This window comes from Centroberyx affinis, unplaced genomic scaffold (assembly GCF_046629955.1).
Source record: "Centroberyx affinis isolate AG114_WGS23_722 - 3 ecotype Tasmania unplaced genomic scaffold, CSIRO-AGI_Caff_v1 ptg006571l_1, whole genome shotgun sequence".
NCBI classification, from domain to species: domain Eukaryota; kingdom Metazoa; phylum Chordata; class Actinopteri; order Beryciformes; family Berycidae; genus Centroberyx; species Centroberyx affinis.
In genome coordinates this window covers 1-24616 of record NW_027283328.1, presented here as the reverse complement: position 1 = coordinate 24616, position 24616 = coordinate 1, and the positions used below count along the sequence as shown (strand labels likewise).

Below are 24616 nucleotides of genomic sequence, written 5' to 3'. Positions count from 1 at the left end.
TCATGCAATGGAAATGACTGGAGATAGAGAAATCAGAGAGAGAGAGAGAGATAAACTTAGAGATAATGACAGAGGAAAGAGAGAATGGTAGAGTGAGAGAGAGAGAGAGAGAGAGAGAGAGAGAGAGAGAGAGAGGGGGATGGTGATGTGAGAATAGGTGAAGCAACTCTTCTTTGTAGCCCTACTTTATCTCTTTATATACAGTATACACAAGGTACTGCACTTAACTTCAATTAAACACACACACACTCACACACACACACACACTCTCACACACACACACACACACACACACACACACACGGTGACCTGGCGGTGCGGCTCTCCAGGCTTGTTGGTCGTCTGCCATTTAATGAGCTGTAAACTATTCAGAAGAGCCTGAGGCTGTTTGAAACAACTACTGCTACACACACACACACACACACACACACACACACACACACACGCACACACACACACACACACTCCCTGATGGTTATATCCTCATTAAAGAATCCTTTGAGAAATGCATCAGTCTCCTGTTCTCTCCTCTGTCTCTCGTCCTCTCTTATCCTCCACTTCCTGTTTTCCTGTATAAACAAAGACTTTCCCTCCAAAAAGAAATTTAAATTATTAAATTAGAAAAGTCACACCGACTGTCTCACAAAATAACAGCACAAACTTTGTGCTATTATGCTACTACTTTAAAGGATAGGATCTATATATTTGTGAGGGACTGTGTATGATATTAAACATAAATTTTGCCATTTGTAGCAGATGTATTAGACCAGATTTAGCTTGAGTTAATTTTCAACCTTTTGCAGGTTACAATTAATACAATTAAATACAGACACATGCCGCACAATCCACATTAACACAGACGACACAACAGTTCTGTCCCTGGTTGTACAGACTGGATCCTCTATGTGTTTGGAATATTAAAGTCCCAGTGAAGCAGCGTGTTTAAAGCCTGACATCTAATAAAAAAGCGAGGTAAAAATCTACTGAAAAAGGTTAAAAGCTACTGAAAATCTGCCATTGGATCAGCCAATAGCAGATGGCATTTTCAGTAGCTTTTTGCCTTTAGATGTCAGGCTTTACACAGATTTGAGTTTGGGGTTTAGTTTAGTTAGTCTTTAATGATGTAAAATGCAGGTGATGATGTCTAGGTAATTGTCTAGTTACACTCTATAGCCTCTATAAATGGTAATATAGGAAGTATGGGAGAGACACAATATGACCTAGAGAGAGAGAGAGAGGGGGAGAGAGAGAGAGAGAGAGAGACACAGAGAGAGAGAGACAGAGAGAGAGAGAGAGAGAGAGAGAGAGAGACAGAGCGAGAGAGAGAGAGAATCATGTACTTGCAGTATTAGTGTGTGTGTGTGGCTGTATTAGACTGTGTGGGAGGTCCATGTTGACAATGGTGTGTTCTGTTGGTACGTGCAGGTGTGTGTGTGTGTGTGTGTGTGTGTGTGTATGTGTGTGTGTGTGTGTGTGTGTGTGTGTGTGTGTGTGTGTGTATTTACTACCCAGAGCCTGTTCGGGCAGCTCTCCCTCTCCTGTGATTGGCCGTCCCTCCGCCAAACCAGACGCTTTGATCCTCCCATAGCTCCCATACCCATAGTTCACTGGAACTGGAGGAGCACACACACACACGCACACACACACACACACACACACACACACACACGCACACACACACACACACAGACCACCTCTCTCTCTCTGCCAGCATGTAAACCATGAGGACTCGACAGGGAATTAAATGCTGGCACATCATTTCCCCGCCTCAGACCCTCCTGAGGAAGCCGGGTTGCCAGTTTGGGAGCGAGAGCAGACACTCGCACATCACTCATCCCCCGCCTTCAGTCATCCAGTCTGCGTTAACTAGCTGGTAGGCAGAGCCGCTACAGGACGGCTGCCATGTTTTGTTGCCAGAGCTCAAAGTTAGTGATTTCATAAAACCAGTTTGTCAGAGTTTTCAAGGAAATGTTCTGCCTCCACGGCGAGTATCAACAGGAGGAACGGTTTACTGTAAATTCAACTATGTGGGAGAATAGTACTATGCATCACGTCCCAAATAATACACACAAACACATTAAGTTTCAACCGATAAGGGTTTTTGAAGTCTGATAGAGATGTGTTTGTTGTGAAGCTGCTGTTGGCTGATATTTTGCGCCAATTTTCCATTTACACACCGAACTAGAAAGCAAACCTCCGCTGACTTGCTGTTACACCCGAACACATCATTCCTATCACTCAGTGGTGGAAAGTAACTAAGTATATTTACTCAAGTACTGTACTTAAGCACAATTTTGAGATACTTGTACTTTACTGGAGTATTTCCATTTGATGCTACTTTATACTTCCACTCCACTACATTTCAGAGGGAAATATTGTACTTTCTACTCCACTCCATTTATTTGACAGCTTTAGTTACTTTTCAGATGGAGATTTGACACAATGGATAATATAACAAGCTTTTAAAATACAACACATTGTTAAAGATGAAACCAGTGGTTTCCAAACTTTTTGACTTTTAACGTCTTACAAAAAGCAGTGTGTAGTCGGGTCACATTTCAGATGTCTATGAGTTGTTAACAGCTCCACCAAATAGTGATTTTTCCCTCTAAACCTCACATGGTTTCATTTCAATAAATGTTCAAATGAGCCGATATTTCAGCAAAAATCAAAGATTAGAGAAAAAGTCCAAAAACTGAAAACAGATTTGTGTATCAGAACTTTGTTTTTTCTTCTTTCCTCTCCCATTAATCATCTCACGACCCCTCAGATTTATCTGGTGACCCTTTGGAGGGGCCCTCCTGAGACCCTGAGAGAGAAGACTGAATCAACCCTAGAGCAGATCTTAAATATCCACCATTTTCATGAAATAAATATTACCTTATTTTCAATCAAATCAAAGTAGCCTATTGTGTTTGGGCTGAACAAGAGAAAATGCATCCATCAGCCTGCAAGAAACCCCCTGGTTTGGCTCATATTGACCAGTGGCAGGAAATCCTCTTGGTGCACAGGAAGTGATGCGTTTTACGTATTACATAAGAAAAAAAGGAAGGAAACAATAACATATTGTTTTATATATAACTATTATGGACTAGCTTCCATGTTTACTGTTTGTTTCATGAATGTGGTGTTTACAGCTAGACATATACATGGTTCCTCAGCAGAAATACTGTTAGCATGGAGCTACTATCACTCAACGTAGTGTATGCTAAAGCGTTAGCATGGAGCTACTATCACTCAACATAGTGTATACTAAAGCGTTAGCATGGAGCTATTATCACTCAGCATAGTGTATGTTAAAGCGTTAGCATGGAGCCACTATCACTCAACATAGTGTATGCTAAAGCGTTAGCATGGAGCTACTATCACTCAACATAGTGCATGCTAAAGCGTTAGCATGATCAGCACTGAAGTCAACGATCTACTGGGGACACATGGATGGATTTTGGTGTCTATGTTCTCATCACTTAATAGTGAAGTTGACCAAAGCAAAAAAAGCATTAGCTAAAAGCCTAAAATGAAAATGTAAGTGTAAAGGAAATACACAATACTCTAGAAAACCAGTTTAGGAGGAGCAGATGAAGTGATTCCCCACAGAAGTTGGTGAAACGACGGAGTGATGGAGTAACAGAGTGACAGAGTGAGGAGTGACAGAGTGAGAGAGTGAGGAGTGACAGAGTGAGAGAGTGACAGTGAGGAGTGACAGAGTGACAGAGTAACAGAGTGACAGAGTGAGAGAGTGACAGTGACAGAGTGAGGAGTGAGAGTGAGAGAGTGACAGAGTGACAGAGTGAGGAGTGAGAGTGAGAGAGTGACGGAGTAACAGAGTGACAGAGTAACAGAGTGACAGAGTGAGGAGTGACAGAGTGAGAGAGTGACAGAGTAACAGAGTGACAGAGTGAGGAGTGACAGAGTGAGAGAGTGACAGAGTAACAGAGTGACAGAGTGAGGAGTGACAGAGTGAGGAGTGACAGAGTGAGAGAGTGACAGAGTGACAGAGTGACGGAGTGACGGAGTGACGGAGTGACAGAGTGACAGGGTGACAGAGTGACAGGGTGAGGAGTGACAGAGTGACGGAGTGACGGAGTGACAGAGTGACAGAGTGACGGAGTGACAGAGTGACAGGGTGAGGAGTGACAGAGTGAGGAGTGACAGAGTGAGAGAGTGACAGAGTGACAGAGTGACGGAGTGACGGAGTGACGGAGTGACAGAGTGACAGGGTGAGGAGTGACAGAGTGACGGAGTGACGGAGTGACAGAGTGACAGAGTGACGGAGTGACAGAGTGACAGGGTGAGGAGTGACAGAGTGATGGAGTGACGGAGTGACAGAGTGACAGAGTGAGGAGTGACAGAGTGAGAGAGTGACAGAGTGAGAGAGTGACAGAGTGAGAGAGTGACGGAGTGAGAGAGTGACGGAGTAACAGAGTAACAGAGTAACAGAGTGACAGAGTGAGAGTGTGAGGCCGGTGCAGCAGGTTCATCTGCAGCCTGACAGTGTGTAGCGGGTGAATTATTTAACAGCCGTTCAACCTTTACAAATGGCTCCGACCGCCTGCTGATGACCTGCACCTCCACAGCCGGGCAGACGGGCTCCTCCCGCCTCCCGCCTTCCTTTCACCGCTGCACTTTGTCTTTCTTTTTTTTAACTTTTGTCTAAACCTTTAAACCTGTTTGACCGGGCAGAACGGACATCTTCTCCTTCCTATTCCTTCCTGTATCCTCCTCTCTCACTACGCCATCTTCTCTCTCGTGCTTCCTCTCCTTGTCCACTCTGTCCTTCACTTGTCTTCTCAATATATTCCTCAAAAAAAAAAAAAAAAAAAGAAAGAACAGGCCTTTGCCCGATGTTATGAACACTATATTCTGACCCTGGGCCAGTGGCTGAGGGGGAAACCATGCCTCCCTCCTTTCCTTTCCTCATACACACCCATGCACAAGCCGCCAGTCCAGACCGGCGAAGGAGCGCTTAATTATTCTTTCTGATGCTCCCTGAGGCGGGTGGGGCTTCATAACTAATTAAGGGCAGATTGTCAGCAGATGAAAAGAACACACACATCCTCACCTGCTGGGCAACCCTGCTTAATAATTCAAACAAACCCTCTGGCTGGCTCCCACACTCAGACAGCTACACTGCAGGTGCAACACTGCCTTCATACAGATATACTGTAGATACAGTGTGGAAAAAGTAGGGAAACTACTAAACTAGGGAATGATTATTTATCACAATTGTTTGCCTCAGTTTCAGGCAAAAAACGAAACAAAACTAAATCCTTTAATTGCACTTTTGCATCTTTATATATTTTCACCTTTTCAGTTTTTTCAGAACAGTATTTCTCAAAGTAGCAGCAGTTTGTTGTCACTCTTACTGTTTTATTCTTATTTTGTCCTCATCTACTAAATTCAGATGATCAATAATTTCTAGTTTTGTGCCGGTGCAACACAACGTTTTTTTCTAGGGATAGGGCATACCTGTCAACATTGGGCCTTGAAAATAAGGGAGATTTTCCGCGACCCCCACCCGACCATAATTTTTACATTATGAAAGGGGTTTCATCTCTCGGTTCCAGAGATCTAATGACCAGGTGCCTTTACTGCCTGCCCTGCTGTCATCTCAGAGCAAAAAGGATTGGGTTAACTAGCTCAACAAATGGATGTTTGGAATGGGACAATAATCTCCCAAGTTAAATAGTCTATGGATCTAACCGAAACAACTTGATTGGGCCAATTAGGATTCTGTATAACTTACGGGGAAAATATGGGAGAAACCCGGGAAAAACGGGAGAGTTGACAGGTCTGGGATAGGGGTGCTTGTCAAAAAGTCTGAATGACAAGCAGAGTGCATGGTGTAACATGTAGTTTGACAAAGATGATAAGTCAAAATTTAACAATAAAGAGAGATAGTTTAAGAGAAACAATGCAGGCTGTGTTTTGGAGTTGCTGTCTTCACTGAATGAGAATTGTCTTCATTATAAATAATTCCTGTTTCATTAGTTTGGGACGCAGCTACGAGCCGAAGGCAAAGTCTGCAAAGAATCCGCAAGAGTCTCCAGACGACAAGACGATGATCCGCTTTCAGGAACTAAAACACCGAGTTGAGGATTTCCCTCTCTAACGTCGGGCCGATCCCTTCTGTTCCACCTTGTTCGTTGCTCTGAGTTTTTCAAAAGATATTCTACGTAAGGTTTCTCTGCTGCTTCGCTGTGATTGGTCGGGCTCAATGGAGGCGCTTGATATGTTAGAGGGAAAATATAACAAAAATATATCACAAAATCACCGAATTACGTGGTTATTAATCATAGAAATATACAATCCAGACATGATTATCTACGATTAATTTAATATATAAGACAGGTAGTTCCAGCTGGGTTTGTAAAACTCACAGTGGATTATCTTGGCCAAAAATATCCTGGTATCTAAGCATTTTTCAAAATTAGATGAAAAATTGACAGCAGTGGTTACTATTAGCGAGTTAATACAATCATCATTTGTTTACATTGCAAAACACACACACACACACACACACACACACACACACACACACAGCGTACAGTAGTTATGAAATATAAGTCTACTGCACTCACTTCATATGCTCTGATACTGTGTGTGTGTGTGTGTGTGTGTGTGTGCGTGTGTGTGCGCACATGTTTCTAACAGAGGATCACATTCTGTCTGACGTCAAACCAGGCAGCTGCTGCTGTTGCCATGGCGATGCCATACCATAATGAGAGGACTTCAGACCTCACAGTGCTGCTGCTGCTGGTCAGCTCTGCTCTCACACCCAGAGAGGAGAGAGTGGATAATATTTGTTTTTATTTTCAGTTTCCATCATACGCACAACATACTGTATATAATCATAGATACACAAAACATGACAATAAAGACAAATACAAGACAAAATACATAACAATGAAGACAAAGAAAATAAAAATGGCCCTTTATGAGCCTTAGAAAATAGTTAGAAAATAGAAATAGCAGAGGAAGTTTTTCCATGTCTTTCTTGTTTCTTTACCATAATTCTCTAACCTCCTAGTTAACATAGATTCATATGAAGTTGTTTTAACCAATAAATCATCCATTCTGTAAAAAGTGCTGCTTCAGTGTATTTAAGGACCAAATTTAGGTTTGTCATAAAGCCCAAACACAATATTTTAAACTGCTCTGTACGAACTAATTAATACGAACTAAAACGCTTTCTGTGTTCTACTGCTGTCAGTTACTGGGACAGGCGGGAAGTGTAAGTGGAGGACCACACACACACACACACACACACACACACACACACACACACACACACACACACACATCAGCTCCTCTCCTCTCTGACATGTGAACAGGTGGATCGGTTTCACCACAGTGCTTTCCCCGCTCCTCTTATCAGGTGTGATCTGCCGTCAGGAGGCTGGGCGGCTCTCCTGTCCCTCAGCCTGTTGGCACTGCAGCCTGCTGTAGTGATGTGATGACCTCATGTGTTAATGGATTAAACCCAGGAGAGTTTTATCACGTCAGGAGTTTAGTTTTACGGAGCCCGGGAGTGGCCATTGGGAGAGACAAAAAGTTATATTGAGTCCACGATTTACTGTAACGTGCGTCACGTTTTAGTTCATTCGTGCGCACGAGATACAATTCATTCCCTCGATTTCGTTAAACTGTGCAGTTTAGGAAAAAATGCAATTTAAAAGGAACTTTTAGGTATTGCAGATAGGCCTAGTAAGGATTTGGTATGTTTATATCCATTGTCTGTTTACACTGAATAGGCAAATCCCCCAAATATTGCAACATATTTAGCCACTTAACCTTCAGGCCATGTAAACACAATCAGGTGCTGCAACACACCCAGGACAGGCCACATTTAAACATGATCACCAATATGTGACTGACTCTTTATAAGCTCCTGAAGAGAGCATGGATTATATATCCAGAGCATGATGTCACTATTTCGAGGAACGTTTTGACAATTTGTGCACGAAAAGAGGAAATCGAGGGAACGAATTGTATCTCGTGCGCACAAATAAACCAAAACAAGGCTCATTTTAACCAGATCGAGGGAACGAATTGTAAATCGTGACCACGACATAAATTATTTTTCTCCTGATGGCCACTCCTGGGCTCCGTATAGTTTGACTCTTCCGCGATTCAGCGAAGAAAAACCTTTGCGCCAAAAAATGCATCAAAACCTAAATTTTTCATGACAGGATCAAGACAGAAATTGCATGTCTAGGAGAAGAGGGAGAAAAAGAAATCACACAAAAAAAATTTTTACTTCACTTCAACTTCAATTAGTGATTTACTACGTTTCCCAGAATGCCTTGCGACAACCCCCAGAGAACGGGTGTGAAGTTGTTTCTTTCAATATCTATAGATGAAATAAGAGCAAGAAAACAAGAGTTTTTCCATTCGAGAAAAAGTGAGAGTCTTGTCTCCTCTTCCTCAAACTCCAGCCTGTCTCTCTGCTGCAGTGCATTCTGGTCTCTCTCCTGCTCCTGCGGGTGGAGAAACTGGTCTCTCTCCTCTTCTCCGATGGATCTCTCCCTGTATGATTGTTGAACGTCTCTTGGTGCAAAATGGCGGCTCTAGAAAGAAGAAGCCCCTCGCTCTTTGATTCTGAGGGACTGACACCAAAACCTGACGTTTACCGCTGAGGTTTTACATCCTGAAACATTTTCTCATATCAAACTCCACTGGAGCTGCTGAGAAACATCTGGAAGGTGACGTCACCTCGTCTGTGATTGGCCGGTTATCCACCAGGAAGGGTTTAGTGTGTTTCAGTGGAGAGTTCTCGAAGTTCCCAAAACCTTTTCCAAGCCATCTGTAAAGAACTCTCCTCTGTCGGCAGGCAGGGTACAGCAGTAGTGATAGTTGTATACAAATATAGATATTACGATTATAAGTATAGTAACATCTTATGACCTACTTTTGGCCCTCGACCCAGTGGGTGAGAAACCCCAGAGCGGGGGACACATGAGCCGGCTGCTGGAACAGAAGAGACTGAACGAAGAGCCAAAATATCTACAACCTCCACACACAGGTCCAGATTAAGCTCTGACATCATCCCACTTATTACAGTTTTGTGTATGATATCCTCAATTTACCTTTGGTCATAAGTTCACACTGCAAAACCTGACAGACTTGTTCAGTTATTTCCTCTTGTCTCCAGACTTATCAAGTTTATTTTAGGATTTTGTTAACCCTCATCCTCCCTCTGGGGTACCCGCAGACCCCAGAGCTATACTTTTTGTCATATCTCACAGGTGCTTCATTCTGTCATTCCAATTTTTCATGACTTTGTCAATCAATTTGTTCCTAATGACTTCATATCATTGTTTTCTCTTTCTGTTTTAATTAGTGCTTTTTAAAAATACCAATGTATCGGGGTCCTGGGGGGCCCCGGTCAAAAGCATCCAATTCCTCCTATGCAGATTCAATAGATGGAACTATTTATTGAGTTCATGTTTGCCATGGGTCCTAATTTAAAGTCTCACACACTATCAGGGGGGGGTAGGGGCTCTGTCAGTCATTTTGAAGGAGACAGACACAGATGCAGCAGACACAGATTTCCTCATGTGCTCTGTGACCCTAAATACTGCTCTTCCTAAGGTCAGATGATGTTCAAAGTCACAAATACAATACATCATTTAATTAACTGTAACTTTCCTAAAATAATAATTATCTGGGGTTTTTTTCAGATGACATTAATTACGTAACTAATAATGTTTTTAGGAGAAAGTTAACATTTTGCTATGATGGTTGTTTCTTACAGTAGTTTATTCTCCTTGTATGTTAAACATGTTGGTAGGATGAGGGTTAAGTGAAATCATCTCACTGCACTGGCAGATCATTTTACCGGTTTCAACAAATTTTTTACTTTTTTTTTCGAGAAGAATGTAACTTGTTTCAGGACATTTACTTGGTAAAAGTGAAATTGTCCTGGAGAAAGTTTCTTGTTTCTGGATTTTCTTCGTTGTTTTATGGTGATTTCTTGAAAGAAGTCATATTGGCGAGATAATTGGTGAGATTACTGAGTCAATTGGTGAGATAATTTAAAAACTAAAAACATCATGAAATAAGCTCCATAGATCTGAGAACAAGTTAAAATCACTGGGCAGCTTGTCATTTTTTGCAGTGTCCTTTCTTCAGAGAGCATATTAAACCCCCTTGATCTGATTTTTAGGGGAATTCTGGTTCTTTTCAGGGACAATTTTAACTATAAAATGATAGACTTGCATTGCTTATTGGCAAATAAACTCTATATTTGTCCCAGTAAGAATTGTTTCAACTTCTCTCCTGCTGCCAGTTTGTGTCAGCGGGCCGTCCAGAAGACTCTCCGTCTCTCTGTCCGTCTTCCATCACTCAGCTGTTGAGTTTTTTCACCGTACTGTTGGTTTTATTTCTGCTGACTCGGTGGTTTGTGTTGGTCAGTTTCTGCTGCTACTCGCTCGTTTTTCTGGTCAGAAATCGCTCCGTTTGATCCATTTTTCTCTCCCAGAATGCACTGGTAAGAATCGGATCATCTACAGTGGCCCAGGAGGGACAGCAGTCAAATTCACACCCTTTGGTTTTTAATTTCAAAGGCCTTTCTGGACAGGAGAGCGAGCGAAACACTTAACATGAATTTAAACATCGCGACTGCTTATTAATAACCGACCGGTCAGTGCTGCAGTCTGCTGCGAGGAAATGTGAGACGAAGCTCCGGTTTCCTACTGTGTGTGTGTGTGTGTGTGTGTGTGTGTGTGTGTGTGTGTGTGTGTGTGTGTGGTATGCAGTAAAGTGAGCGTAGTGAAGTTGGGCATGAAGCAGGGAGAGAGAAAGAGTGTGAGTTACAGAAAGAAAGAAAGAGATAGAAAGACAAAGTGTAAAAAAGAAATAAGAGAGGAAGAGAGAGAAAGTCAAAGGCAGAAAGAAAGAAAGAAGGAAGAAAGGAAGGAAAGGAAGAAAGAAAGAAAGAAAGAAAGAAAGAAAGAAAGAAAGAAGGAAAGAAAGAAGGAAGCAAAGAAAGAAGGAAAGAAAGAAAAGACAAAGATAAACGTAGAGATAACAACAGAGTGTGAATTAAAGAAAGAAGGAAAGAAAGAAGGAAATAAAGAAGGAAAGAAAGAAGGAAGGAAAGAAGGAAGAAAGAAAGAAGGAAAAGAAAGATAAACGTAGAGATAACAACAGTGTGAGTTAAAGAAAGAAGGAAAGAAAGAAGGAAAGAAGGAAAGAAAGAAAGTGCGTTCAGTCAGAGGCTCTGAAGCTGCGTCACAAATCTCCCAGCAGCCTCGGCTGGCGCCATCATGGAGGTCCAGTGGAGAACTGGAGTGTAAATAAATAACGCATCAATAATGTAATAATGTATCAATAATGTAATAATGTATCAATAACGTGTAAATACCAGGCTCTGAGCGTTAGAATCTCTCCTAACATGGCCGGATGCTGCAGATATGACCTCACTCATCTGCAACTCTGATGATGTCATCAGACAGAGGGATGCCAAAGGAGGCCATCTGTGTGCCACACACACACACACACACACACACACACACACACACACACACACACTGCGGATCCTGACTGCAGCAGGATCCACAGTGATCCACTTCAATACACAGTGCACTCTGACTGTCTAAAACCCCAAAACACACACACACACACACACACACACACACACACACACACACACACACACACACACACACACACACTGCACTCAGCAACAACTGCCTACATCCTCCAACAGAAGGCCAAAGACAAATATAAACATCCTATAAGGAAGATTTACCAATTTTTAAGATTTACTTTGCAAGATCGTCTTTATGAGTCTTTATGTTTTTCAAAATCAAGACCACATTACCCATAATCCCTCTCGCTTCCTGTCACTACATGATGAAAAAAACAGTAAATGCTACAAAAGAATTGAATTGTCTGTGGCACACATTTCAACAGAGGTAATAAAAAAAGACTAAAGAATAAAGTAAAGACAGAAGCAAATCGTGCTTTAACTCACACACACACACACACACACACACACACACACACACACACACACACACACACACACACACCATCTTTCTCTGTCATACATTCTTCCTTCCTTTGTTTCTCATCTATTTCTTACTCTCTTTCTCTCATATACAACATACACACATCTCACCATTTCTCTCTCTCTCTCTCTCTCTCACACACACACACACACACACACACACACACCATCTCTCTCTCTCATGTACTCTTGCTTTCTGCTTCCTCCTGTCAATTCACTGTCAATTCAAACAATAAAAGTAGCACTTTTTAAAACTTTTAACTTCAACTCCCTCTGTCTTTATTGCTCTTTTATAATTTCTTCTCTGTTTATACCGCAGCGTCATATCAGCTCCATATGCTGTAACCTCCCCCCAATGCACACACACACACACACACACACACACACACACACACACACACACACACCGCAGCTTAACGACTGCAGCCACAGCATATCGGGAATATTTTAGCCCCGCAAAAAACAACATCTGGCCTATAAGCCTTTTATGGCCGCTGCAGGCTGCCGTACATTTACTGCAGCCGGCAGTTAGACCTTCGATGTGAAGAGGAAGACGAGCTCAGTGCTGCTGAGAGAAGAACTAGAACTAACCTCCTCACCGCTGTATGCCTCCGCCAATAAACTTTGTTTTATCGTTGCAAGGACAGTCTTTATTTATTGAACATATATAATTAATGTGATTATTAGGTCAGCTTAAAGGATTTTGGTGTCTGCAAAAGTAAGTGACAGAACTTCCACCGTTTTTGTAGAATGACCCAAGATCGTTTTCTCAGCTACAGTGGTAAGCAAAACATTATGATGTCACAGTGAAGTTGACCTTTGAACTTATACATATATAAGATAAAATGTCATCACTTCATCATTTTATCCTTTTAGACATTTGTGTGAAATTTTGTCATAATTAGCGTATGAATTCTTGAGTTATGGCCAAACAAGGTCTTTTGTGAGGTCACAGTGACCTTGACCTTTGACCTGAGATATCGTCCTGATATCGTTCCTGAGATATCGTGTTCATGAGAACGGGACGAACGGACGGACGACCTGAAAAAATAATAAAAATAGTTGGACATGTTGGATTTACTGTAGATTGTCGCTTCATTTTTCTTCTTCTCTGCCGTCTTCACCTCAGTTCTCCTCCACTCCTCCACTCTTCTCTTCTTCTATCCTCCTGTTCTCCTCCATTCAGGCCTTGTGATGACAGATGGAGGAAAGATTCATTCTGTTCCCCTTCAGCTCCTATTCTCGTTTCCTCGTCTTCCTCTTTCTCCATCCTTTCTCTCTTCCTCTCTCGTCTCCTTTCCTCTCCTCTATCCTCCCTTCCTTCTTCTCTGACTCCTCTCCTCCCTCATCTCCTCTCTTTTCCTTTTCTCTCCTCGATTCCTCCCCTCTCTCATCTCTTCACCCTTTCTCTTTCCCCAGTCTTCTCTCCTTTCCTTTCCTTTCTTCTCCTCCTCTCCTCTCCCATCACCCCCCTCTAATTTCCTCTCTCATCCCCTCCTTTCCTTTCCTATCCTCGTCTCCTTTCCCTTCCTCTCCTCCCCTTCCTCGCTCACCTACTTCCTCTCCTCTCCCTCCTCTCCTCCTTAAAAAACAGTCGGACATGTTGGATTTACTGTATATTCTCGCTTTGTTTTTCTTCTTCTCTGCCGTCTTCACCTCTTTTTCACTCCTCTTCTTCTATCCTCCTATTCTCATTTCCTCATCTTCCTCTCTCATCTCCTCCTCTCCTTTCCCTCTTTCTCCTCCCCTCACCTCCTCTCTCATTTTCTCTCCTCCTTTCCTTTCTTCTCTTCGTCTCCTTTCCTCTCCTCTGTCCTTGACTCCTCCCTCTTTCTCCCGTCATCTTCTTCTCTTCTTTCATTCCTTCTCCTCCTCTCCTTTCCCCTCATCCCCTCTCATCTCCTCCATTCCTTTCCGGTCCTTGACTCCTTTCCCTCCTCCCCTTCCTCTCTCCTCCTCTTTTCCATTCTTCTCTCTCCTCCCCTCCCTCTGTCTTTCCTCCATCTTTGTCTCTCCTTTCCTTCCCTTTCTTCTCTTCCTCTCCTCTCCCCTCATCCCCTCCTTTCCTTTCCTATCCTCGTCTCTTTCCCTCCTCTCCTCTCTCGCTCACCTACTCCTCTCATCTCCCTTCTCCCCTCCTTTCCTTTCCCTCCGCTTCCTTTTGTCTCCTCTCCCCTAACTGCATCTTCTTTCCTCCCTCATCTCCTCCTTTCCTTTCCTTCTCCTCCTCTCCTTTCCCCTCATTCCCTCTGCTTTCCTCTCCTCTTCTCCTTGCTCCTCCCTCTTTTTTCTCTTCTCACAAACTCCTTTCCCTCCTCTTCCTTTGTTCTCCTCTCCCCTAATTGTCTCTTCTTTCCTCTCCTCCCTCTCTCTCTCCTCGTCTCTCCTCCCTTCTTTTCTCTCTCTCTATCTCTGTCTCTTTCTCTCTCTCTCTCCTCCTCCTCTCCTCTCTCTCCTCCCTTCTCTCTCTCTCTCTATCTCTCTCTCTGTCTCTCTCCTCCTCCTCTCCCCTCTCCTCCCTTCTTTTCCCTCTCTCTATCTCTGTCTCTGTCTCTCTCTCTCTTCCTCCTCTCCTCTCCTCTCTCTCCTCCCCTCTTCTCTCTCTCTCCTCTCTCTCTCCTCCCTTCTTTTCTCTCTCTCTCTCTCTCTCTCTCTCTCTCTCTCTCTATCTATCTCTGTCTCTCTCTCTCTCCTCCCCTCTTCTCTCTCCTCCCTTCTCATCTCTCTCTCTCCTCCCTTCTCTCTCTCTCTCTCTCTCTCTCTCTCTCCTTCCTCCTCTCCTCTGCTCTCCTCTCCTGCTCACCGGCCCTTTAAGGATGAAATCCTCCCTGGCAGCAGGTTGCTATGGAAACCACGGACCGACACACAGCGACAGGTAGAGGGAAGAGGACGGCCTCTGTAGTGTGTGTGTGTGTCTGTGTGTGTGTGTGTGTGTGTGTGTGTGTGTGTGTGTGTGTGTGTGTTGGGATCTGATAAGATAGCGATCCACCAATTTAGCAACAATTTTTGCATCCGTTCCTCTTGTTAGCTCTAAATTTGAAGGAACGTGTGAAAAAAAAAAAAAAAAACAATTTACCTGCTCAGCATCGGCCTGATAAATATGGAAATTGCCTGCAGTAGGAAGGTAATAAATTATATTATAATCAGGATGTAGTGGAGGGGAAACCCACCGAAACCCTCAGCGTACCCAGCCTTTTATTTGTTGAATTTGTTGCTTTTAGACAAATATAAATCTTTAAATTCACGGCATAAATCATAGGAAGTAGATTCAAACTGATGTAACATTATAGAACTACAGATGGACAATCTGCTTCTCTCTCGATACGATCCAATACTCGATCTGAGGTTCAGGATCAATACAACCAGGAGACGATGTGATCAATAAAAGTTCAGTGACGACAAAGTCTGACTGTGCAGAATTCTGTTTATTTCTGAGACTCAAATCTTTGCCAGTGGCTCGCTTTTTTTCCCCATGATAACAAGTTAATTTTCTTTGTTTTCTGGAGAAAACGTCATTATCTGCAAGGAAAATCTCAGGAAAACAAAATGTGTTGTCTGGAGATAACAACATAAATAAATCGATATCTCCAGAAAACAAAGATAACAAAGAAAAATAACATTATCATGGGAAAACAGAGTAAATAAAATGCATGAATATACTGTATGTCCTCAATGGGCTTCGATAGATAGATAGATAGATGGATAGATAGATGGATAGATGGATAGATGGATAGATGGATAGATGGATAGATGGATGGATAGATGGATAGATGGATAGATGGATAGATGGATAGATAGATAGATAGATGGATAGATGGATAGATGGATAGATAGATAGATGGATAGATGGATAGATGGATAGATGGATAGATAGATAGATAGATAGATGGATAGATGGATAGATAGATAGATGGATAGATGGATAGATAGATAGATGGATAGATGGATAGATGGATAGATAGATAGATGGATAGATAGATAGATGACTGGTTAGATTGAATCCTGCAGTGATTTCCATCCTTGTTGCCATGAGCACCAGGCAGCCGGCTGAGCTGGACATGACAGCCAACGGCCTCCATCCCTCCCTCCCTCCCTCCCTCTCTCCCTCCCTCTATCCCCCCCTCCATCCCTCCCTCCTTCCCCTTCCCCTCCATCTTTTTTCATCCTCCCTCTCTCCCCATCTCCATCTGCCCCCGTCTCTCTCTTCCTTCACCTCTCTCCGTCTCTCCCTCTCTCCTTCTCTCATTTTGCCATCCATTCCACATCCACGTCCGCCCCTCTCTAGCTCTCTCTTCCTATCATTTTTTCCCCCATTTTACCCTAAATTTCCTTTTTTTTTTCATTTGCCTGCAGAGAGTTTCTTTTACACTACATATTCAGAGTGTAAACCCGACATGCCAGAGACATACTGCATTCTGATTGGTCAGTCAGCAATATGACGTCACACAGTAGAAGTATTATGTTGTTGTCATTGACACTGGAGAAAGCCTGACAGATATTTTTGACTGACATTAGTAACAAGATGCACAATGGAAACCAGTTCAAAACACTGAGCTTTCTGCTGTGGAGCCTATAACCTTTACTTAAAATCCTTTTTATCTTTGTCCAGCCGTTTAACAGCTTAGTGGTTCCTACAAATTGTCCACCTTCCCTTTGAAAAGCCTCCAATTAGCCTCCGTGTTGAAAGGGCAGCTCTTTTTTTGGCTAGCAGCGCTAAACAGACCCTGCTGCTGACTACTGACAAGCTGTGTGAAGAAAGGACCTTCTCAAGTCCAGATATATTTGACTTCTACCGCCTGTCACTCTGAACCGGGGCTGCACGATATTGGAAAAAGCTGACACTGCAATATTTTTTTTCTGTGATATATATATTGCGATATGAAAAAATACAGGAATTTTCACCAAATGACTTGAATAGCTCTATCAAGCCTTGCCCCTTTAAGAAGGTGGCCTTGTGGGTAACCTGCAGGGTGACGTAGCAGGAAGTGAGTGTGTTTTTAGCCGCAGTCAGAGTGAGCTGCAGGATGCTAAGTAAAGTTAGCATAGTTAGCGGGAAATGAAGCGTCGCGTTAGTTCAGGCAGGACACGGACGTCACGCGTTGCTAGTCATCTACCAGCTGATCGCCACGCACACCAATCATAATCCATTCTCATAACAAGGCGGTCTATTTAAATGGCCTCCTCCTACACTGATTCCTGCTTCACAACTGCTGCACACTCTGCTGCTTGGTAAAGCTTCACCTCCACCTCCCCGGCCTCCACCTGTCATAGTCTATGCAGTCGAGCCCACGGTGGCTCTTAAGTGTCAACGCTGCTGAGTGTTGCTGCTCCGGCTCTGCTCTGTATTCTCCCATGGGGGGGTTTGCATGGCGCCCCTGCTATACCTTCAGCATGCTTGCTGGGTAAGCAGGGAGCTGCTAGAGCAGAGCCATATCCGCCAATCATAACTGTATTACCATTAGTTGCAATTAATGGTTTTATCTTGTGATTAATGGTTTTATCTTGTGACTAAAGTGTTCCTGACTGAAAAGAGCTTAGAACGTCACCGAGAGGCCGTGCATTATGTTCACTGCTGTACTGAAATAAAGTGCCAGTTTGGTCCGGACTCTTAGTAAAAAGCTTGTTAGCAGCTACGAGCCAGGCTAAGCTAAAACAGGCTAGCACAACACCAGAGGCTTCCCAACTACGGTTCGGAGCCGCGAAAGCTGGAAAGATAACATACACTACTCTTATAACAAACCCTTAAATCGGAGTAAATTATGTTATATCAGACAGACTTCTCTTGTAGATTAGTCATGGAAAATGAGAACCGTAGGAGTTTTCCTTTTGTATCAAGCAGCAAAAAAAGTTGTAGCATGACGTGTTTGAGTTAATTTTCCTTACTTGACATCACACATCCTGCGATGTGACTACTGCACATGCGCACATGGCGATGACCATGCTGAAACCATACACCGTGCAGCCCTACTCTGAACAGTAACAAAACAGACACGAACAAAACAAAAATGAGAAAACAAATCAATCCTTTAAAAGGCTAACACCGGTGTTGTTTTAAGTCAGTCCAGCGGTTCAGCTTCCTCTGTGTTTCTGCACACAGTCAGCATAGTTCAGATATCAGAATTTGTTTTCCTCCTTCATTCTTTCCTGTCTTTCACTATGAAAAACAAACTTCCACAGAGCGACAGGATCTGAGTCGAGTGTTTGCATCTCAGCGCCGCGTTACGTCTCCTCCAGGAAATAATCCTCAGAAACATTTACTTATATTTTTTTTTATTTAGCAGGACAGCAGCTCATTTCTAGCTCGGTTTGACACTGGAAAGTTTGGATTTCAAAAACAACAAAAATTATACAAGTAAACGTTAAAAAATCAGTGTTTGGGGAAATGTAAACTAGATCTAGACAAAAGTAAATGGGCTTTAACTCTAAATGACACTGATGTTTTCCTTTAAAGAGGTGTTGAGCCAAACTTTAACTTTTAAAGATATTTAAGTCCTGATTTCACCAAATGATGCAGCTAGTCTGTATTGACACCGGTTTTCACTGTTCGTATCACCATCTTTTCAAAAAATGATTAAATTGTTTGTCGGGTTTTCACAGCCTTTGATATTTAGCAGACAGAAACAGAAGTTAGTGATCTGTGTGTGTGTGTGTGTGTGTGTGTGTGTGTGAGAACAGCAGAAGAAGAGGAGGACAGGTAGAGCTGGGTGTGGCTCCACAACCCTCTAATTGTCACAATGGTTGCCGAGGGAAACCAATAATTCTACACACTGCTACAGCTGCAACACCCTTCACGCCACACACACACACACACACACACACACACACACACACACACAGTCAATTACAGAGCGGCGGTGACCCGGATGCGTAGAATCTTCCCGGTGACGATGGATTGTTTCAACGGCTTCTATTAGTGGCCAGCAGCTTTGACAGGAAGGTAACGACCATGCACACACACACACACACACACACACACGCACACACACACACACACACACACACACACACAGTCAGCCATACAGACAGGCACCCAGAGGAGAATTCCCCTACGTCATTCAAACAAGTATCACACCCAAAATAAAGCAAAAACAGCATTTATCACAGAGACACCAGTGTGATATCTGGGTGTCATTCTGTCACTACAGGCAGGCAGCCACGGTTACTGGTTCAATGTCATTTCCATGTAATCGATACAGGAAGCGACCTCTATTGACGCTCCAGCTCGGTGATTGGGAAAACAGTCTCCGCTGATCATTTGTCAATGCTGGAAAAGTACAAATCAATATCAAAGAGCCGTCTGCATCGAAACCTCATGAAAACACACAGAGTGCACAAAACGCTTTCCACCAGACTGAGCAGGGACAAATCCAGCTGGACGTTATGATCTCTTGTTCTTTTGTCATGAGGGAGGAGAGGCAGGTGAAAGGAGTTTTAAAGCTGCAGTATGCAACTTTATGACATAAAAAAAAAAAACCAATAAACAGGATATATTTGACATCATCAGTCTGTGAGTTCAGGCCTAAATCCGTTTGCCTGAAATTGGCTTTCCAGTGATGTTCAGGACGTTTGGGGGCGTAAACCATTTAATGTCGAACCAAAGATGCTCTATGCACACAAGATGACGCATTACAAGCTGCGCCAATGGTATGAAATGGTAAACACTTCCTGTCTCCTAAGTGGGCGTGGTCGCCTCTCCCCCCCCGTCCCCCCACCTCGTTTGGAAGTGTTGTGAACATCGTGTGGATTACTGATGGACTATTGCTTGTCCATGTCAAAACAATACAACACTAGATACAGTACAAATTTAATGTTTGGGCTGTTTTTGCCGCTCGTTTTTATCTGCTATGCTTAATATCCGATACCAACCCAGTACAAGATCATATCAGTCTAATAATATTCTCTTTTTTCCCCTCCAAAAACAGTTAAATAATAATAACAATAATAGTATTATTAAGCAAAGAAAGACAAGTTTTATTTCTGTTTTAACTTTTAATTCATGGTTTCACGTATAAGTCCCTTTAAATGTCTGTTTATCCAGTTGGAAAGCGTGAAACCAGACTGACGGGAGATATGATGATGTTGTCAGATCTCATGAGAGTGTGTTCCTGAGACAGAGACAGGTCTCTAATAAAGTTCATTTTCTCCTGATTCGTCCATCTGAAAAATACTTTTTTAGTGTTAGAATGTTTGGAAGATACACGGCTTATGAAAAACGGGTCCGATATTTACTTCGGTGACTACGGGGCGAAAGAATCGGTCATAATCTGTGCTCACTGTTCACTTCTCCCATTGGAGTGAGGCCTAAAGGGGCGGGGCAGTGGAGAAACCCATGTGACACAGATACAGGAAATGACTCGCAGTTGCGCCGTCTCGTCTCTAAACCGTCTCTGGTCTAACCTCCACCAGGGTTTCATACGTAAGCGAAAAACCCCGTTAAATCTCCCTACCTGTTTCACACAAAAGGGGCGGGGAAAAGCAAAGGAAACGGACGACCGATCGGAATCGAGCAAAGAAGCTTTTCCCGCAGCCTGTTAGCAACATGCTAACACATCTGACAGCTGTGAACAGCTTCTGTAAAGCTTCATCTCTGTAACATGATGTTAGCACAAACTGGAGGCAGCAGAGTCTGAAACTGACAAACTCATCTGACAGTTCCTCTCCTGACAGGAAGTTTAACACAGCGGCACAAAACAGTTCTGCTTCATCACCTACAGGTTTTACTTCTGATCAAAAATGCATCATAGTCCAACGTGCACCTGAACACCTGAGCAGATGGAAATGGTACACACACACACACACACACACAACACACACACACACACACTCCCGTCCTACCTCGGCTGTTGGTCGCCAGGTCGGCCACCTTCTGAAAGGCGTCCAGGAAGGCTGCTACCGCGACGACCGTCGTCCTGGAGACAACAGACAGAGACAGAGACTGGCATCAGAACATGCTATACGGATAAAAATATAAGTTATCAATCAATCAATCAATCAATCTCCACTGTGTTTTTGTAGAGTGAGTGATGTGCAGAAACTCCACATCCGCTTCAGAATCACTTTAATCAGCAAGTGTAATAAATAAACAGGAGGAGTCGACTGATATGGGTTTATGAAGGCCGATAATGAAGTGAAGCTGAAGTACTGAAGCTGCTGATAGCCGATATTTTGTGCCGATGTTCAATATCTTTAAATTTATCATTGATTGATTGATCATTTTTGTGCCAAAAACCTCAAGGATTCAGAGTTCCCCCCCCCGAGTTTTATTCTCATCAGGGTGGAAAGGAAAGGCCTCTGAAACATTTAGAGCATCACGGGACACTAAAACTAAAACTCTCCACTGAAGCCACAGTGTCACTGAGTGTCGGGTGTTACTAACATGACATGACAGAGGGGGGCGGGGCCAAACCACAAAGTCCCAGCCCCCGCCCGCACCGCAGCTCTATAATCTGGATTAGAATTCAGAAATCATTTAATCTGGATTAGAATTATTCACGCTCGACTAACACCTGGAATCCACTTTCTCTGATTAAAACAGAGACAATTCTATATTACTGAATTACCACTCGGGTCTTTCACAGCGTTCCAGCAGATGAACCTACAATGAATCGGACTGGAAATCAAATTGAATTGAAAGTCACTGTGTCACCCATTTCATTTAATCTAATTTACAGAAACACATAGAAGGACTTCAGTTTTCTTTAGTGTTTGTCGTGTTAAAATTGACTTTTTAACTAAGATTTATTTTTAACGAAGGGCACAAATTTACCAATCCATTCTAACAAAGAGGAAGGCAAGAAGAACATGGGGAAGAAGGAGGTCAAGAACAGGAAGAGGAAGAAAGAGGAGAAAATAAGATGAGGATGGTGACTAAGAGAAGACTGTTCACATGTCAAAGCAGGGAATGATGGGAAAAAAGTAGGAAAATCTCCCTTTAATGGATGTGTGGCGTCGAACCCCCTCTGGCCTCCTTTACAGCTTTAATTGACCTGTTTTGTTTTTTGTGGTGCCACCTTTCTCTCAACCAACCGTTTGTCCCGTTGAGAAAAAAGTGACCCAGCCTGTCTCTCTGCTGCAATGCATTCTGGTCTCTCTCCTGCTCCTGTGGGTGGAGAAACTGGTCTCTCTCTCCCTCTTCTACGATGGATCTCTCCCTGTGTGATTGTTGAACGTCTCTCGGTGCAAAATGGCGGCTCTAGAAAGAAGCCCTCGCTCTTTGATTCTGAGGGACTGACACCAAAACCTGACGTTTAGCGCTGAGGTTTTACATCCTGAAACATTTCCTCATGTCAAACTCCATTGTTTTTAAATCCACCTTAAAACTCAAGTGTTTTAATTCTCATGAATTGGAAATCCAACAAACACCCCCTCTTCAAGAGATGGATACAGGAGGTGTTGTCCTTGCTCCAGCTTGAGAAAATAAGACATACATTGAGTGGGTCCTATGACAAGTTTACTAAAGTATGGTCCCCATTTATTGAATATGTAAAGGAACTGACCCTCTGATACACCATGCCACCTGACTGATGTCTCTCCTATTTAGCCTATTGCTACTATAACTAATGTCTATACATTGGACCTTATTTTTATTTTTTATTTTTTATTTAGGTATTATCGTTTAATTTATTCCTTTACTTTTTCTTCTCTCCCCTAAATGTTTGCTATAATCTGCCTAATTTCATTGTTCCTTCCTTTTGAGTGCGCTCTTGGTCCCAGGGGAGGTAGGGAGGGATAAGGGGTGGGTACTATGCGGGGTTATGTTTGTGCGAGTTCAGTATGTTTGTTCATGCGTGTATATGTTTATATAATTGTAAAACTCTTTAAATAAAGTTATGAAAAAAACAAAAAAACTCAAGTGTTTTAAGGTGGATTTTTCCTTCAGTGAGGCCAAACGCGTCTCTGACCCCTCGGCTGGTTTGGATGATCTGATCTTCAGAGCGTCTCGGCTGCGTTTAAATCACATTTTATGCATTTTTGCGCTGTCCGATTTCACCCTTCACTCACATGTTGCCTCCGGGGGTAAAAGGGGTCCCCAAACTACCCCCAAACCCACCCCCCCTTTCTAGACACAGGTTGAGGAAGAGGAGGAGGAGGAGGTCGGTGTTTTTAATCAGCGTCGACCCCGGCTGACCTCCGGCCTGCAGAGCCTCCTGAGGCGAGACGCTGATCCCACCGCCTGATAATGACTTTATGGAGCCATCATTAATCTCTGCCAGCCAGGGGAAGGTTAATTGAGTTGTGTGTGTATGTGTGTGTGTGTGTGTGTGTATGTGTGTGTATATGTGTGTGTGTGTGTGTGTGTGTACGTAGTGTGTGTGGGTGGAGGTTGCAGGATGGTGGGTGGGTGACAGTGAATTAGAGTGAGTGCATGTGTGTGTATGAGCAAGTGTGCATGTACTGTAAGTGATGCAGCTGGGTATGAGTGTATGTGCATGTGCCTTTCCTGTGTGTGTGTGTGTGTGTGTGTGTGTGTGTGTGTGTGTGTGTGTGTGTGTAGGGGGGGGGGGTACATGTTATGGCGCATAAAGGCACGTGCATGGGTAATGCAGTTTGTGTGTGTGTGTGTGTATGTGTCTGTATATGTTTGTGTATGCGTATGACCTTCAGTGGTGTGTTGTGTGTGTGTGTGTGTGTGTGTGTGTGTGTGTGTGTGTGTGTGGTGAACCGGAGCAGCAGGACGAGGCGACAGAAGAGGAGAGGTGAGCCTGACATTTAAACACTTAATGAAGCAGACTGATTGGATTTTCATGAGCTTAGGTTGGACTATTAAAACATTTGTGTGTGTGTGCATGTGTGTGTGTGTGTGTGTGTGTGTGTGTGTGTGTGTACTTGTCCTTGTGTGCACATTTTTCACATACATCACTTTTAACATCTTTCCCACTCTAACTGCCAACGTTAATGTAGCAGGTTTAATTTCATCAGGTTTAATTTAGCAGATTGTATTTTTAGCTTTACAAACATTTCTCAGAGGCAGAAATAATCTGATTGGTTGAACCTCAGTGGGCGGAGCCAAAGAACCACAGTTTTTCAGAGTGCGGGTTAGCTAACTGGCAAACATGAATGATAAAGAAGGAACTCTGGTCAAAATATAAACAAAAAATATAAATGGCAATGACTTCTGTTTTCATTCCTGCATACCCATGGCATCATGACTCTTTTATTCTGTGTATATACAGTATTATTTTGTTCTTATTTATTTTATTTTATATTTTTGTATCTTATACTCTATAGTGTTTATATTTTCTTATAGTTTTTATCCTTAATTAGGCATCTATAGGCTTGCTCCAAACGACATTTCATTGTACTCATACAGTGACAATAAAGGTATCTATCTGTCTATCTATCTATCTATCTATCTATCTTACCTAGCTAGTGTGTGTGTGTGTGTGTAGGTGTGTGTGTGTGTGTGTGTGTGTGTGTGTGTGTTGGTTACCTGAGCTGTGATTGCAGTTTGCCAGCCTTGCTGATGAAGTCGTCCCAGACTGGGTAGCTGCTCTGAAGAGACAAAAGCAGAAAAATGTCAAGAGAATAAAATTAATATCAAACACTTTACAGCTACAGACTGTACAACACACTGCTCACACACAGCTGGGCAACAGTAAA

The 24616-nt window shown here is 42.9% G+C and overlaps 1 protein-coding gene across 1 annotated transcript in view; it reads right to left on the bottom strand.

The window, feature by feature from the left end:
* The window catches only part of LOC139638802 (protein MTSS 1-like), a gene marked incomplete at its 5' end in the record, with an annotated part of 62459 nt that extends 37951 nt beyond the window's left edge, over positions 1–24508 (bottom strand). The window contains 2 exons of the mRNA XM_071512831.1: positions 20852–20925; positions 24447–24508. Of these exons, the coding sequence (XP_071368932.1) occupies positions 20852–20925; positions 24447–24508 (136 nt within the window). The remainder of the gene's footprint in view (positions 1–20851; positions 20926–24446) is intronic.
* Between the last annotated feature and the right edge of the window lie 108 nt (positions 24509–24616).